Source organism: Phyllostomus discolor, chromosome 13 (genome assembly GCF_004126475.2).
Source record: "Phyllostomus discolor isolate MPI-MPIP mPhyDis1 chromosome 13, mPhyDis1.pri.v3, whole genome shotgun sequence".
Lineage (NCBI taxonomy): Eukaryota > Metazoa > Chordata > Mammalia > Chiroptera > Phyllostomidae > Phyllostomus > Phyllostomus discolor.
Genome location: NC_040915.2, coordinates 45736451 through 45751556, shown reverse-complemented (window position 1 = coordinate 45751556; position 15106 = coordinate 45736451). Strand labels below are relative to the sequence as shown.

The window sequence follows — 15106 nt, the reverse complement described above, 5'->3', positions numbered from 1 at the left end:
GCAGGGAAGGCTGGGTCCACCCGGTGCCGGCCAGCGTGGCTGGGATCGAGTGAAGAGGCTGGAGGAGACCCCAGGTGGGCAGGGATGGGGAGAAGCAGCCCTAGGCTTGTCCCTCGTCACCAAGCGCGGTCTCACTCAATCTGGCTGGGGGAGACCCATGTCCCACCTCGGCCTGGAGACGGGTACCTCCAGGCTGGGATCACGGGACACCACTCTGCTTCCCTCCTGCCGCCTGCGGTGCAGGCCGCCTCGGGGCCTCTGCCCAGGCCCTCCCCTGTCCTGGACCACCACGCTTTCACAGTCTGGACTGGTCTGTCAGGTCCCGGCTCCACGGCCCTTCCTCCAGGATGTCCTCCCTGACCCGAGTCTGGGCGAGGAGCCCCTTCCCTGACTGCTACTGCCCGGATCACCCTACTTCTGAGTGCTCTGTCTGCACCCTCGCTCTCCCTCCCTGGGGGGCTCAGGGTCCCAGACATCTCCCAGCCCCGGCACTCTGTGTGGCATGTAGTTTAGTAAACACCAACTGAGCATTGCCCTGTCCTCCCGGACTGGCTGAGCCCCCCACCACGTGCGGAACGGGCCCCAGCACACAGCTCCTCACCTGATTAGCCTTCTCCAGGTTGGTCATGATCAGGCCGACTTCATCTGCCCTGAGACAGAAAGACGAGGCCCTGAGGAAGGGGTTCAGGCCACTGCCAGGATGCCTACCCGTCCTGACCCCCAGCCCCTGCCTGAACCCAAGTGCCTTGACATGGAGGCCTAGAGAGGCTGCCTCCCACCCTTCCTACTGGAGAAACATTCCCAGGAGCACCCAGCAGCCTGGCCTCTCACCCCTCCCGGGGGCCTGGCTCCAAAGCTGCCCGCAGAGCTGCGCCCCCCGGCCTTCGCCGCTGCTATGCCTTCCGCCTGGAGTGCCCGCTTCTAGAGAACAGGCCCTCGCTGCAACACCCAGCTCCAAGGTGCCGGCCCGGAGCCCTCTCTCAACCACCCCCGTGGTGGTCATTCATCTGTTTTACTCCCTCTCTCCCTCCAGCATTCAGGGGATCAGGACAGGCCTCTTCCACCTTGGCTGCCCCTCTGCCTGGGGCTGGGGAGCATTCGGTGACCAAAAGCCACACGTGGGCTTCATGCTTGTTCAGGGTCCTCCTCTGCAGAAGCTCTTCCAACTGCCCAGAGCGCCCTTCCCGGCGTTCTTCACGGGGCATCTCCTGCTCACTCTGCAGGCCTCACTCTGCAAGTCGTCTCCTCAGGGAAGTCCTCCCTGACCAGCCGGGAGAGCGGGACCACCCCTCCCTGCTATTCCCTCCTGCTGGTCCTGGTTCTTCCCTTCACAGCATTCACCGCACTCCCAGAACACTGCCAGGCGTACGGTAGGTGCTCAGGAGTGTCAATGAATGAACGGATTTATCACTGCACACTAGCCAGTATCTGCCAGGGCCATGTTCTAACGTTTCCTCCAGGGACCCAGCGCAGCACTGAGTAAACAGTAGTCACTAAATAAACATCTGTGGAATAGTGATGTCTTAAATCCTGAAGGGACACCGAGCACAGAGTAACTTAAGTGAATGACACTCGGCCCTGAGGGTTGGACTGCGGAGCTGGGGAGGCGGGGAGTCCCAGGAGGCTGGGGCAAGGCGCAGGCCCTGCCCAGCAGGCCCTGCTCAGCCTGCCGCCCGGAATGTCGTTTCGAGTCTGCGGTGCATACATGGCAGAGCAATGACCAGCAGGCGGGGAGCAGAGGGTGCTTAGTGAAGTGGGTACCTCAGGCAGAGTCAGAAAGAGGAGGCATGTCTGGGAGGGTCCGAGGGAGGAGGCAGGCCTCAGCGGGGTGTTCACTTACTTGGACGCCGCCTCTTCATCGTACTTCCGCCGCAGCTCCAGCAGCTCTGTCTGTGTGGCCTTCAGCGCTGGGAAAAGTAAAGAGCCAGGGTGAGGCCGCCCCTCCCCAGGGAGGTGGAACCCACTGCTGCGGGGCCTGGAAGGCAGAACGAGGTCCAGGGTAGTGAGGGAAGCCTTTCTTTTTGGTTAGAACTGGTGACAGGCAGTGTTTCCCGGCCCTAGAGGAACTCCAAGCTGGCGAGAGCCATGAGGAGTGGCTGGGCTGGGGAGGGCAGATGAGATGACCCTATAAATCTCAGAGGACCCCGATCTGAGGGCTGTGTCCCATGGCCTGGGTATGAGCCCACCGGCACCCTTAGGTCACTCCAGGACCAGGGCAGGACCATCCACCCACAACTCAGCCACCCCAAGGTCTGGACCTGACAGAAGTAACGAATTCAACGGATGTAAGTATACAAGCATTATAATAAATGAGGGGTTTCTCATAAAACTCCAGATTTCTGGTTTGTGTAGGAAACTGAAGGGGCTGGTGGCTCTGGGCCACAAGGCAGTGCCTGGCTGGTGCTCAGCAGCGGTCACCGCTTTGGATAAGGCTGGGCTCTCCAGCTTGCCCCAGACCCCACCCTCCCCTACTGCCTTCCCTAACCTGACCAGCTTGGTTGTGTCTGGGGCGGCTGAAGCACTGATGCTTGCCACCCCTATGTTAATTCTATCTGAAGCCTTTTCTCCACAGTAGCATGGCCTCCAGGGACTAGGGCTCGGACCCCTGCTGGATCGTGCAGGCCTGTCCTTCCCCTTCCCAAACGCCCTTCTTGCTGTCTTGACTCTAACACACCCAAGCCCGTGTTCATGGTGTCAGTGCCCCCTCTTCTCCCGGGCCGGCAGGGCCGGGGTCACACGCCACATACCTGAATGTAGAACCTTGATCTTTTCCTCTGCCTCCCCCAGTCTGGCTGCCAACGTGATTTGTACTTCTTGAAGGCCCCTGCGGAGACACCGGGCTGCTCGCGCCAGCTCTGCTCAAGTCTGTGTGGACAGGCCTTGAGCGGCCCACCCCCGTTCCCCAGCCCCTCGCCCTCCCCCTGTGACCGGCACCTCTGTCCTCCACACAACACAGCACATGCCCTTAAACTCAACGTCCGGGCAGTCAGCTGCCCCGCTCTTTTGCTGATACGTGGCCCCATTATGGCTGGCCCAGTTAGGTTTCCTGCAGCATTCCTTGGGGGCCTACAGCAGCCAGCAACCTCGCCTCCCTGGGCCTCAGTCTCCGGTCTAGGAAGCGGGGTTTCTGACAGGGTCTGCCCCAGTGGGTGCTGTGAGGCATCCCTAGTGTGCTACTCAACACCGTCAGTACCGTGACCGCCCCCGGGGGGCCCTCTCCCCTCGCTTTGGCAAGAGTCTGGGATACCCATCCTGCCCATCGGGGCCCAGCTCGGCGTGACGCAGGCAGAGAATGAGAGGCCCTACCTGCACTGGTGGAGGGCTGAGGCACAGCCTGGGCCTCATGTCATCGGGGTCAGAGACTCCAGGGAAGGAGCCCCCTTTCTCCATGATCTCATGTCCTGCCCCACCCCCACCCCCGCCTCGCTCACTCCACATTCGTCTCCTTGCTGTCGAAGCACACTGGCCATACTCCTGCCTCAGACCCTTTGCATGGGCTGTTCCCTCTGCTTGTAACGCCCTTCCCCATATACCTGTGAGGCTCACCCCCTTGCCTCCTCAGGGCTCTGCTCTCCTTCTCCGAGAGGCCTCTCCCACCAGCCCTCCATGTCACCCCCTCCTTCTCTGCTTTGTTCTCCTCACGCCCCTTATCATCATCACCTAACACACCATTTACGTTATTTTATCTTATGATTTCTATCTTTCTTACTCCAGAGTAAACTCTACGAGGGCAGAGCGTTTTATACATCCGTGGCTGTGTCTCTAGAACAGTGACCAGCACATAAGAAGGTGGCTCCATAGATATGTGGAATAAATAAGTGAATAAACGAAAGGGTAATTGTAATGACCACCCTGAAACTGCCCCAGAAATGCCCGAAGATCCAGATGGGATTGCCCCCGCACCGGCCATAAGGACAACCGTTTACTGGCACTCGCTCCCCCGTGCGAGCGCCCCGCCAAGCACAGGCAGGAGTCGCCTCGTTTCACTCCCACGGCCGAGCAGGCGTGGGTGCCCCCGGTGATGGTCCGTGTTAAGTGTCCAGGTGGCTGGGCCACGGCACCCAGCGATCCAGTCCCACGCTCACGGAGGCGTCGCTGCGAGGCGCTGTGTACCCACAGTCAACCTCTACAGCCGCTGACGGGGGTAAAGGAGGGTGTTCTCACTGATGTGCGGGCCTAATCTAACCAGTCCAGGGTCTTAAGAACAAAACGCAGGAAGGGGTACTGGCCCCTACCTGCCTGGCGGTTTCCAGCTTGCCGGCAGCTCTGCCCATTCGGACTCGCCAGCCCCAACTGTGTGGTTTAAGTCCTTGAACTACATCTCTGAGTTAACTTTTAAAAATCCTACCGGTTCTGTTTCTTAGGAGAACTCTGACTGATACCCCACCATAGGCCCCTTTTTCCGGATGGGGAGACTGAAGCTCAGAGAGGCGACGTGGCCAGCCCAGAGCTGGCCACTGAGCTGCGGGGACGGAGCGGGGGCCCAGGCCTGTGACTCCATCTCAACCTGCATCTGGATTCCCCATCTGTCCTGGGCAGGGGCGGCTTTCCAGGTCCCACCCCCCGGCCAGGTGGGGCAGCAGGAGCCCCTCGGACCCTCCCCTACTCACTTCTGTTTCTCCGCCTCATTTCTCTGCAGCAAAGTTTCTGTCAGGAGGGCTTTGCTGGGAATGCCCGGGAGGCGGCCCCCCTCGGTCAGCGTGGGCCCGGCTGGAGACGTCCCCTCTCTCTGCTCTGGGGGAAGAAACAGATGGAAAGATACCCATTGCTGAGAGCGGTGTGACAGCCAGAGCCACTTTCTGCAAACCAGATCGATCGGAAGTGCTGTGAGAAGAATCAATTTCCTAAACTCAGTGCTGGAGAGAGCGCGGCTGGCGGGACCTGCCGTCCCCGAGGTCAGCTGGGTTGTAGCTGTGGCGAGAGTACGTACACAGAGGTCAAGTTCCCATCCTGCCAGCCTCCTGCAGCGTACCCAAAGGCTTCCTTTGCCCTCTCAGAGTCATCCCTGCCTCCTTGGCCCCTTATTTTTCTTGAAAGTCATGGTAAAATATACATAACATAAAATTCACCATTTTTAAAGGGTACAATTCAGTGACATTGAGTATATTCAGAATATTGCACTGGTTCCAGAACATGCTACCACCCCAAAAGGAAACCTGTCCCCATTAAGCAGGACATTTCCTGCTTAATGTCCCCCATTTCCCCCTTCTCCCTCCCCTGGCCACCACCAGTCCTGCTGTGTCCATGGACTTCGTACGCTGGACATTTCACATAAATACCGTCATAATATATATATACCCTTCCGTGACTGGCTTCTTTCACTTATCACAGTGTTTTCAAGGCCCACCCAGGTGGGAGCGTGTAGCAGGCCTTCGTTCCTTTTGACGGCTGCGTGACAGTCTGTCCTTTGGATGTGCCACGTCTGCTCTTCCATTCATCGGTGGGTGGACATTTGACTGTCGCCACCATGTGGCCATCGTGAGTAGCACTGCTAATACACACCGGTGCACGTGTTTTTGTCTGAGCCCCTGTTTTCACCTTTTTGGGACAGGAGCAGAATTGCTGGGTCACAGGGTCACTAGGGTTAACTGACTGAGGAACCCTGGCTCTCACCCCCGTCCCCACGGCACACACTCAGCTGCTCAGTTGCCACCTGCCACAAGGCAGGGGCCCCTCTCCAGGAACACTTCTGCAGGCTCCTCGTAGGGATCAGTGCGTGCCTTTGGCCCCGAGGTCGTCACAGGGGGAGAGGGTGCTCAGGGTCCAGCTGTCGAGGGTGGGTGGCTCAAGAATTCCAGAATCTGGGCTCCCGGCCTTAGATCCCAGTGGCTCGGTGAAGTTCTGTCCTGGTTATCAAGCTCCTACTGTGAGCCTGGCACAGGTGGGTAGGTGCCGAGCTGGGCGGTGTGCAGAGTGAATCCCTCGAGGGGCTGACAGAGGGGTCAGGGCCTGGCTAGTTCTCTCTCTCTCGCGCGTGAGCGTGCATGCGCGCGCGCGCACACACACACACACACACACACAGTAATTTTCCAGATGCTGAGGTCATAGCAGTGAACAAAAAGACAAGGTTTGACCATCACAATACAGAATACCACGTGTCCTCAAGGAGAGATGCAGCCCAGGGCTGAGGACAGGAGCCATCGGTCTGAATCCCCACTTGGCCTTTGTGACTCAGTTTCCCCATCTGTAAAATGGGGCCAGCGACACCTCAGGCTGAACCAGGAGACAGTGGGACGCTGTGTGAAAGGCACGTGACACACAGCAAATGCTCTCCAAGGGCAACCGTTCCGATGACTACTGTTCTTATAGAGGGAATATCAATGCCAGAGGAACCTCAAAGGCAGGAGTGACAGTTTTGCTGGGAACCTCAGAGGCGCCTCCATGTGAGCTGGGAAAGAACTGCCAAATCCTGGCTTGCCAGGGGGGAATGGCTGGAAGGGCACTCCGGGTACAGGAACAGAGTTGGCAAAGTACTGTATTTTAATCCCAAGGGGATCCTTTCCAGGACCAGGCACACGGCCGGTGCTCACTGGGTGTGTGGGGGGCAGGCAGGGAGCTGTGAGGCGGGCGCTGCATGAGAGTGGACGTTTCCTGAGCAGTGACTTTGCACCCGGCTTTCACTTGACAGGCCCCGCCCATTTTACCTTCCCCACAGGCCCCATCGGCGCACCACCTGCTCGATAAGTCAAGTTTTATGGGAACACAGCCACACCCACTCACGCGCATATTCCTATGGCTGCTTTCACTCACGACTGAGCAATCTTGCAGACACGAGGTAAATCCTGCTCATTCATTCCTTAGACCAGTATCTCTACACCCGTTCCCCTCTTCACTGCCTCGTTATTTCCGCAAAGCCTTTCTCACCATCTGAAATCCTACTATTAACTTACTGGTCAGCACCACGAGGGAAGGGATTTTTGTCTGGTTTGTGCCTGGCTGTGTCCCCAGTGCCTAGGACAGTGTCTGGCTTGCAGCTCGATGAGCATAGAACTAGAAGGTCACCAACAGCTTTCATGTATGTGCCTATTTGCTGCCCTGCCCACAGTGACCTCCAACGTCACCTACCACAGGTAACCACCAATCCGAACTTTGTTCATCATTCTCTTGCTTTTAAACATTTTAATCATACTGTATGCACACCTAAACACATGTTCAGTTCTGCGAGTTTCTTGACTTGTCTCGTCTGGGGCTGAGACAGTGCTGTGTTTACCACATCCTCCTGGCACACAGCCAGACTACATTTCCCAGCATCCTGTGCAGCAGGTATTGCCACAGGACTGTGCTTTAACCAGCGGGATGCGGCTGGAAGTGATATGTACACCACTTACAGGCCTGGACCCCATAAACGTTGGTAGGACCCTCCACATTCTGTCTCTTCCTGTCGGCCGGTTGTCAGCATTCATGGTGGCACTGGATGTCACATGTTGCAGAGGGCAGGACCACCAAGGCCGAGTCCCTGAGTGACTGTGCAGAGAACCCCTTGCCATTCCCCTTCAAACATATGAAGCCTCTGGCATCTGGGCTAGGTCTGCGGCAGTGGAAGTGTGCCTTATCTCACCGGTATCTAAAATGATAAAGTCGACCTTTAAAAAAAAATGCCCTGGCTGGTGTGGCTCAGTTGATTGAGTGCCAGACTGTGGACCAAAGAGTCACCAGTTTGATTCCCAGTCAGGGCACATGCCTGGGTTGTGGGCCAGGTCCCTAGTAGGGGGTGCACAAGAGGCAACCACATGTTGATGTTTCTCTCCTTCTCTTTCTTCCTCCCTTCCCCTCTATTTAAAAATAAATAAAACTTTAAAAAATAAAATAAAATGATAAAGTCGAGTTCCCTGTGCACCCCCTGCCCTGGCAGAGTTTGGCTGCCCAAGATCCGCAGACCAGCTGCTCATGAGGGACATCCTGTGAAGGCCTCGTCAGTACCTTTAGGGCTGAGGAACTCGGGGTGCCTCTTCCACGAAGTGTGGAGGTCTCGCCGCGGCTGCCCACTGGGGTCGAAGCTGGGGGGCTGCAGCCTGTCGTCTAGGCTGCGTGTCGCCTCAAATACAGGCACGGGGTCTGCAGAGAAAGAGGAGGACAGGGGTGGTGGGGGCTCTGAGGGTTGAGGGATGCCCAGGCTGAGCTGTGGGACCTGGCGGATCCCTCCACGGGGGGCCGGGGTTGGGGGGGCAAACCACAGGAGGTCCCTGGAGTCGTGCTGATGACTCAGGGAAGCAACACAGACTTTCTGCCTTCTCCAGGCACCGGTTCCGGGGAACGTGTGCCGTCCCCACGGGTGCGTGTGTCCTACACAGCTGGGAATAGTCATTGCAGTAACTGTCACCAGAATTGCGTTTTCCAGATTCTCCGATGCCATCTGGGGTGGCCATGAGACTGTATCTTGCATGCCTCCAACCACAGGGCACGGACCCTGCTCTGAAACCCACCGGCCCGAGGACAGCCTTTCCACGAGCCTTTCCAGGTAAGGCTCGCAGGCAGCGAAGACGGACACAAACCAGCTCCTGGGGACGGGGGGCTGCTCTGCGGGCACGGGACTCCACCTTAGGCTGCACGGGGTCTGGACGCTCCCACCGAGCTCTGCCAGCTCCCTCCCATTGTCCTTCACCCGCATTTCCCCAATAGCATCCCTGCCCATGGAATCCTTGGGTGCTTCTCAGTGGACTCAGACTAGTCATTTTTGACACTCGGGGCTGACTAAATACGGGCATCCTGGAGATGCCCACCTGAACGTTAGACGCCTCCGCACCTCCCAATAGCTAGAAACTGAGGCGCATGCAGGTCCTTCTGCCTGGAATCCTGCTCCCTCTGCCACCATCACCTGGCCAGCATGTCCTTTCTTCACATCTGGAATCCAGCACCTCTTCTCCCAGGTGCCTTTGCTCAGCTCCCCACCTGGGCAGGCATGAAGAGTACCTATATAATACCCCAGGCTGGTGTGGCATCTTCCTGGTTACAAAGCCTGCCCACGGGAAACAGGTTCCATCACGCTCCCAGCATCCCCTGGAGGCTGCCCTGCATCCAGCTCACTTTCATGGATGACGAAACTGAGGCTCAAAAAACCCAGGTAACTTGCTGAAGAGTGGAGGTGCGATTTGGGTCTGACTCCCTCTCTCTGATGCCTAGTGGTGCGACCATTTTGACCTCAGCAGCTACGGGCGAGTGCCCACGGGGGCCTGGGGAAGCCAGGGCCTCCTCTCTCCAGGTCAAGGGGCCTGCCCTGGTCCTCAGCCCTTTAAAAGCACTGAGCTCTCACTCTTCCTGCTCCTTCCACCGGCGTCTCCTGCCAGCATCTGCTTGGCCACTGCTCTCTGGGGCGGGGGAGTGGTGGGTAGAAGGATGAGGAGCAGGGGCCTTGAAGATGGACCCCTGGGTCCTGGTCTAATCCAGACTTGCTTCTCGGGATTGCTGTGTGACCTTGGCAAGAAACTCTAACCCTCTGTGCCTCACTGGCAAAGTACCCATCTCATGGGGCTGTGATGAGGATTCAGGTAAAGTGCTCAACACGGTGCCTAGCACTTGGTCAGCTCAGAACAAATGGAAGCTCTCGCTTATTGCTGCCTTCCTGGGCTCCAGGCACACTGACTTTCTTCCCTCAGTCCCTCACAGGCACCTTCCCACCCTGGAGCTCTCATATGGGCAGGAACCTCTGCCAGAACACTTTGCCCTCCCCCAGCCCTTTCAGCTAGTCAATGCTTCCTCGTCTTTTCCCCTCAAATGCCATTTCTTCCAGGAAGCCTTCCTTGAACACTTAGTTCTCCATGAGAGTTCTCCCAGCTGCCGACACCTTTTTACCACAGCATTCGTCATACTTATAATTGTCATTGAGCACAAGTCCACCTAACTAAAGCACGCTTGGCCGAAACCCACAACAGGGCAGGCACAGGACCTTATCTGGTTTTGTTCACTTGCTGGACCCCTTGTGGGTGGACACACAGTCCAACCTAATAAGTATTCGCTGATGAAAGAAATGGGATAGTGCCCATGCACAGGGCCTTCAGGTCCGGCTGGAACAAGGTCCCTCTGCTACCACCTGTCTGCTGAGGTGGCGGGAGGCTCGGACAATGGGCGTTTGTGCCGAGGTAAGCAGGTGCGCGGGAAGGCCGCTGCCTTCCTCTGTCAGCGCTCCCCCACGCCCCGTCATTAGGCAGGGCCTGCTCAGCGGGGTATGCCATTATGTCTCCCCGGGCTGATGTAATTATACATTGACATAATTAACCCAGTGAGCGCATTAGGCAGGCCAGCTAAAAATTCATCTATAATTATTTGTTGTGTGCATGCTAATGAGTTCATCTGCACTGCCTTTGTACAACACGGACAAATTAATTTACAAGTCTGGATTTTTTAATAAGTTCAAGGAAACGCTTCCTATTGTGTTCTGGTTTTTGAGAAAAGGAGAAAAAGGCAGCGGGCGCTTGCCAGGGTCAGGGGAGTCAGACAAACACGGGAGGGCGCTGCTCCCAGCAGCCGCGGAGGGCTCGCTCTGGCTCCGAGGTGGAGGGGAAGAGCCGCTGCGGTTCGAGTGCTGGCCGGCCAGGCTGGGGTGCACTCGGGTGACGGACGACGCCACTGACGCCATTCCCGGGGTGGGGAGTGACGCCGTGTTCTGCTCGGAGGCCCTGAAGGTCACCTGGTGCTGCCTGTGCACCCCGTCCAGAGGAGGCTGACCTCAGGTGGCCCCTGGAGAGGCTGGAGCAGTGGCGCTGGGCAGAGGCTCAGCGCAGGTTCGGTGGGTTCCGAGGCTCTGTCTTTCCCCTCCGCTTGCTGGTACGGGGCAGAACAGGGTGGTTCAGCTCTCGGAAGCGCAGGTCAGGCTCTGGGTCCAATCCCTTGGGGCCTTGAGCCTTAGTTTCCCTACTTATAAAATGAGAAAAGTAGAACACTGCCTACTTGGAAGATTTAGAAAGACACTGAGAGAGGCAGTATAATTTAGGGAACTTTGGACAGTTAACCTCTCAGAACCTTTACCTTCTCGCCTGCAGGACGGGGCTGCACACGGAGAGTGTGGTTGCGAGGACGAGGGAGAGAACATGTACAGAGGTGTGCGCAGTGCGAGGGGCACAGCCGGGCTTGCCAAGTGTCCACTGCTGAGAGGAGGCGGCAGCCTGGTCTCGTGGTGTTCTGGGCCGGCTGTCCACGTGGTGACCTCCGTGGCATCTTGGGACAGGGTCTAGCCTCATAAACTCTCATCGGTCCCTGGGAGCTCCAGAATCCGGCAGTCCTGCTTGGACCGCTACTCTGGGACCCAAAGGCTCCGGCTCAGAAAGTCACCACAGGGAGGGGCCCATCACGCTGACTCCTCGCCCCAGTGCACTGTGGGGAAAAGTGGGGTCCGCTGACGTTCCGGAAGTCTGCCCGCACGTTGGTAGCAGAGCTGAGATCACCACCCTTGGGCCTCTTCTTCCCACACTACACGGCTCCTGGCTCCCCAGCTGGAGGGAGAGAGCGGCAGGGGGAGGGGTCCATGATTCGGCCAGTCAGGCTACGACAAATCCTAACAGCCAAAGCACTTTAAACATTTCAGAATTCATTCATTCTTCACCACAACACTGTGAGGTAAGTGTTCTCGTGTCCCTGTTGTACAGATGGGGAAACTGAGGCACAGGGAGTGTGTGAAGGTAAAGCCGGGTAAGGTAGATGCTGCGGTCTCTGTTTTTCAGACAGGAAATGAAGGCCCAGAGAAGAGAGGCCATGTGCCCAAGGCCACCTCGCTCAGAAGTGGCCAAGGTGGGATTCGAACCTAGGTGACAGCTGTGGGCCAAGCTGCCTTGAGGGGGGGCATGGGCGATTTCTTATGTTAGGCCAGGAGCATGAGACTGAGGGCTCTGTTCTCCGCCTTGCCACTGGCTTGCTGTGTTACCCTGGACAAAGCACCAGACCTCTCTGAGCTCTGGGCTCAAATTCCTATTGCGAGTGTATCGGGGCACACAGTCAACACTGCGTGTCACCAGATAAAGGTAGAGTCCTACTGAAATGAGCGTTTCGGCCCTGCGACTGCCCCTTAGCGCCGGATGCTCAGGGACGGCGATTATTAAACGCCTTCACAGCTGAACTTGACAAGAGAGGTGCAAACATTGTAAGTCTTCCAAATTCCCAAAGCCGCCCTCAGATAAAGGGGTGGGCGGCCTGGCAGTGACACCTCCAGGGAGTCGCTGAGGTCCCCTGAGGCTCCAGTTCACCCAGAGGAGGGGCACTGATGCCCGGGGCTGTGCGGAGGCTGCAGGAGCGCACCGAGCCCCACGACGGCCGGCCGGCACCAGCAGGTCCCGGGCTGCGTGCCCTCGCTTTCTTACTCCGTGTGGCAGCAGCGGGACGTGCCGCCCAGCTCTTCCTTCTTGAGAGAGCCTCCCGTGAGAAGGTGGTGACGGTGTGTCCCGAGGTGCTGCACGTTCAGACCCACTGCAGCGCCGCCTCACAGTGGTTACCTTATACTTGAGTACCCTTTTTCTAGAAGAGTATTCAAAGAAATACAAACATATTCTATGAAGTAAAAAACTCTGAGTATTCTTATTTCCCAGATTTCATATTTATCTTCCCTCCTATCTGTGATGTCATTCTTCTGGTGACTTTTGCACAATGGATCTACCTTTCTTTTCCTTCCCTCCCTCCGTTCCTGTGCTCGCTCGAAGGCCACACTCGCCTGGGCTGCTCCCAGCCGATGACAGAGCCTGAGAGGCAGCAGGGTCATTCCTGCCAACGCTGGCATGGGCAACCCCTCTGTAATGGACTGAATCGTGTCCCCCGAAATCCGTAAGTCGAACCCCTGACTCCTGTGGTCGAGGCAGGGTGGGGGGGATCGTCCTCTGATGGCACTGGTGTCTTTATAAGAATGGGAAGAGACACCAGAGTTCACTCTCTGTGCACAGAGAAAAGGCCACGTGAGGACACAGCGAGAAGGCAGCCACCTGCACGCCGGGAAGAGGGCTCTCGCCGGAAACCAACCTGCTGGTACCTGGACCCTGGACTTCCAGCCTCCAGAGCAGGGGAAGTACATTTCTGTTGCTCGAGCTCCCCTGCCCCCGTCCATGGCGGTTTGTTATGGGAGCCTGAGCAGACTGCTTGGGGCTTCCTGTCCGCCTGGTTAAAGCTTTCTCAGAGTGGCACTGTTGGCTGCGCTCCTCCTACCCCTCCCTCCCTCCCTCCTCCCGCTCCTTCCCAGGTGTCAGACCCACATCCCCATCTGAAGGCTCTCCTGCCTTGTCTCCTTCCCTTCACCCTTCACGGGCGCCCCCCGCAATGCATCTCTTGCACCGCAGGGCTCTCTTGGTGTCCGTGTGCTTCCAGAGGCCCCACACCAACACGGGACTGCTCTTTTGCCTCTCGGAACATCAGATGGAACAGATTCTCCCTCAGAGCTCCAGGCAGGAACCAGCCCTGCCAACGCCTTGGTTTGGGGCTTCCAGGCTCCAGAACTGACAGAATGAGTTTCCATCGTTTTAAGTCACCAGGTTGTGGTGGCTTGGTACGGCAGCCCCAGCAGCACCAGAAAACCCATACCCTGTGCTCTGGAAGCCAGACATCCAAAGTCAAGGTGCTGGCAGAGCCATGCTCCCGTCTGCTCCATGCTTCTCTCCTGGCTCTGGGTGTTGCTGGCATCCGTGGCTTGTAGCGGCGTCACTCAATGTCTGCCTCTGTCGTCACAGGGCCTTCTCTCTGTGTCTCTCTTTCTTCTTCTTATAGGGACTCCAGTCATACTGGATTAGGGTCCACCCTAGTGACCTCCTCTTAATTAATTACATTTGCAAAGACCCTATTTCCAAATAAAGTCACATTCACAGGTACCAGGGGAGACACAACTCAACCCATAACACGTGGTAACTGACTGGGTACAAACTGTGAAAAACGTAGGACTGAAGAGCTGCCAAATCTCATAGGAAGGAAGTCCACCCTCGAATCTAGCCCGCTGCCCTCCTGCTGCGCCCATTTCACCTGTTGTTCAGGGAGACGAGCCTGTTTCATAAGAGGAAGTAGCAGGTTCTGGGCTCTGGTCTTCCTGCATTTTCATCCTCTTCAGCTCCTGAGGAATGAGGCTGTGGGTTGTGTAGGGTCCCTGCTCTGCAAAGTGCCGAGCAATCACTTACTTCTCTGGGTACTTTCTACTCTTTATCCCCCCACTCCCAGGCACACAGGGTGGAATTCCCAGCCCTTACACGGCATGGGCAAACTCACTTCTCCTACCTCCCCCATCTGGAAGAAATTCACAGAGCCCTGAGCTACACTGTTTGGGTTGGGTCAGGAAAAAAAAACAATTACTAGCATCTGGAAGGCTGGAAGATTCTACCAAATTATACGTAGGTAAAATGCTCGGTGGCTGGCAAATCCAAGGGCTCTCTCTTACCTTGTCTAATGGTGTTATTCGATGCATCAGCTAAATGTCACTGGCTGCTCTTACAAACGCAAATTGAAAGAGAGAGAAATGACAAAAGATCTTTAAGCTGTTTGGAAGAGGTTTCTCAGAGAACCTGATGGTTGTGGGGGGAGGGCCTGGGGAAATCTTGCTTTCAATCCTCAGTCCTCCCTTGGGGTGTCTCTGTTGGGGGCAGAATAATGCCCCCCAAGATGGCCCCTCCTAACTCTCAGAACTCGTGAACATGTTATGTTACATGCAAAAGGGAACTGAGCTGCAGGTGGAAGGTGGTTAGAGTTGGAGACTGACGATGCTGTGTAGCTTTGAAGGGGCAGGAAGGGGCCAGAACCAAGAAATGGGAGTGGCCTTTAGGAACTGGAAAAGCGTAGAAAATGGATCCCCCAGAGTCTCCAGAAGGAGCACAGTCCTGCTGACGCTGTGATGCTAGTGCAGTGAGATCTGTTTCGGACTCTTGGCCCCTGGAACTGTAAGGTAATTAATGTGTGTTGCTTTAAGCTACTAAGTTTGTGGCAGTTTGTTACAGCAGCAATAGGAAACTAATGCAGCCTCTAATACAGCCATTTATTATATCAATACATTTTTATCGAGCACCTACTCTGTGTTGGGCACGATTTTTTCAGTTGCTAATGCTGCCTGAGCACTGGGTGTGCGGGGAGCCCCCGGGCCCTGGAGACACAGCAGCGAGTAAGGAAGCCGCTGCCTTCCTGGGGCCGGCGCTCTAAAGGGGAGAGGCGGGCAAAGGAC

The 15106-nt window shown here is 56.7% G+C and overlaps 1 protein-coding gene across 3 annotated transcripts in view; it reads right to left on the bottom strand.

Annotated features, from left to right (window-relative positions):
• The window catches only part of CUX2 (cut like homeobox 2), a 219988-nt gene that overhangs the window by 26586 nt on the left and 178296 nt on the right, over positions 1 to 15106 (bottom strand). For 2 of the 3 annotated variants that reach the window (XM_028528014.2, XM_036014935.1), the window contains exons 5-9: positions 7921 to 8055; positions 4611 to 4734; positions 2748 to 2824; positions 1841 to 1907; positions 602 to 650 (exon numbers count right to left, since the gene is read on the bottom strand). In XM_028528014.2, the coding sequence (XP_028383815.1) occupies positions 602 to 650; positions 1841 to 1907; positions 2748 to 2824; positions 4611 to 4734; positions 7921 to 8055 (452 nt within the window). Of the gene's footprint in view, positions 1 to 601; positions 651 to 1840; positions 1908 to 2747; positions 2825 to 4610; positions 4735 to 7920; positions 8056 to 15106 lie in introns of those variants that run through there. The other variant, XM_036014936.1, reaches the window with a different exon arrangement.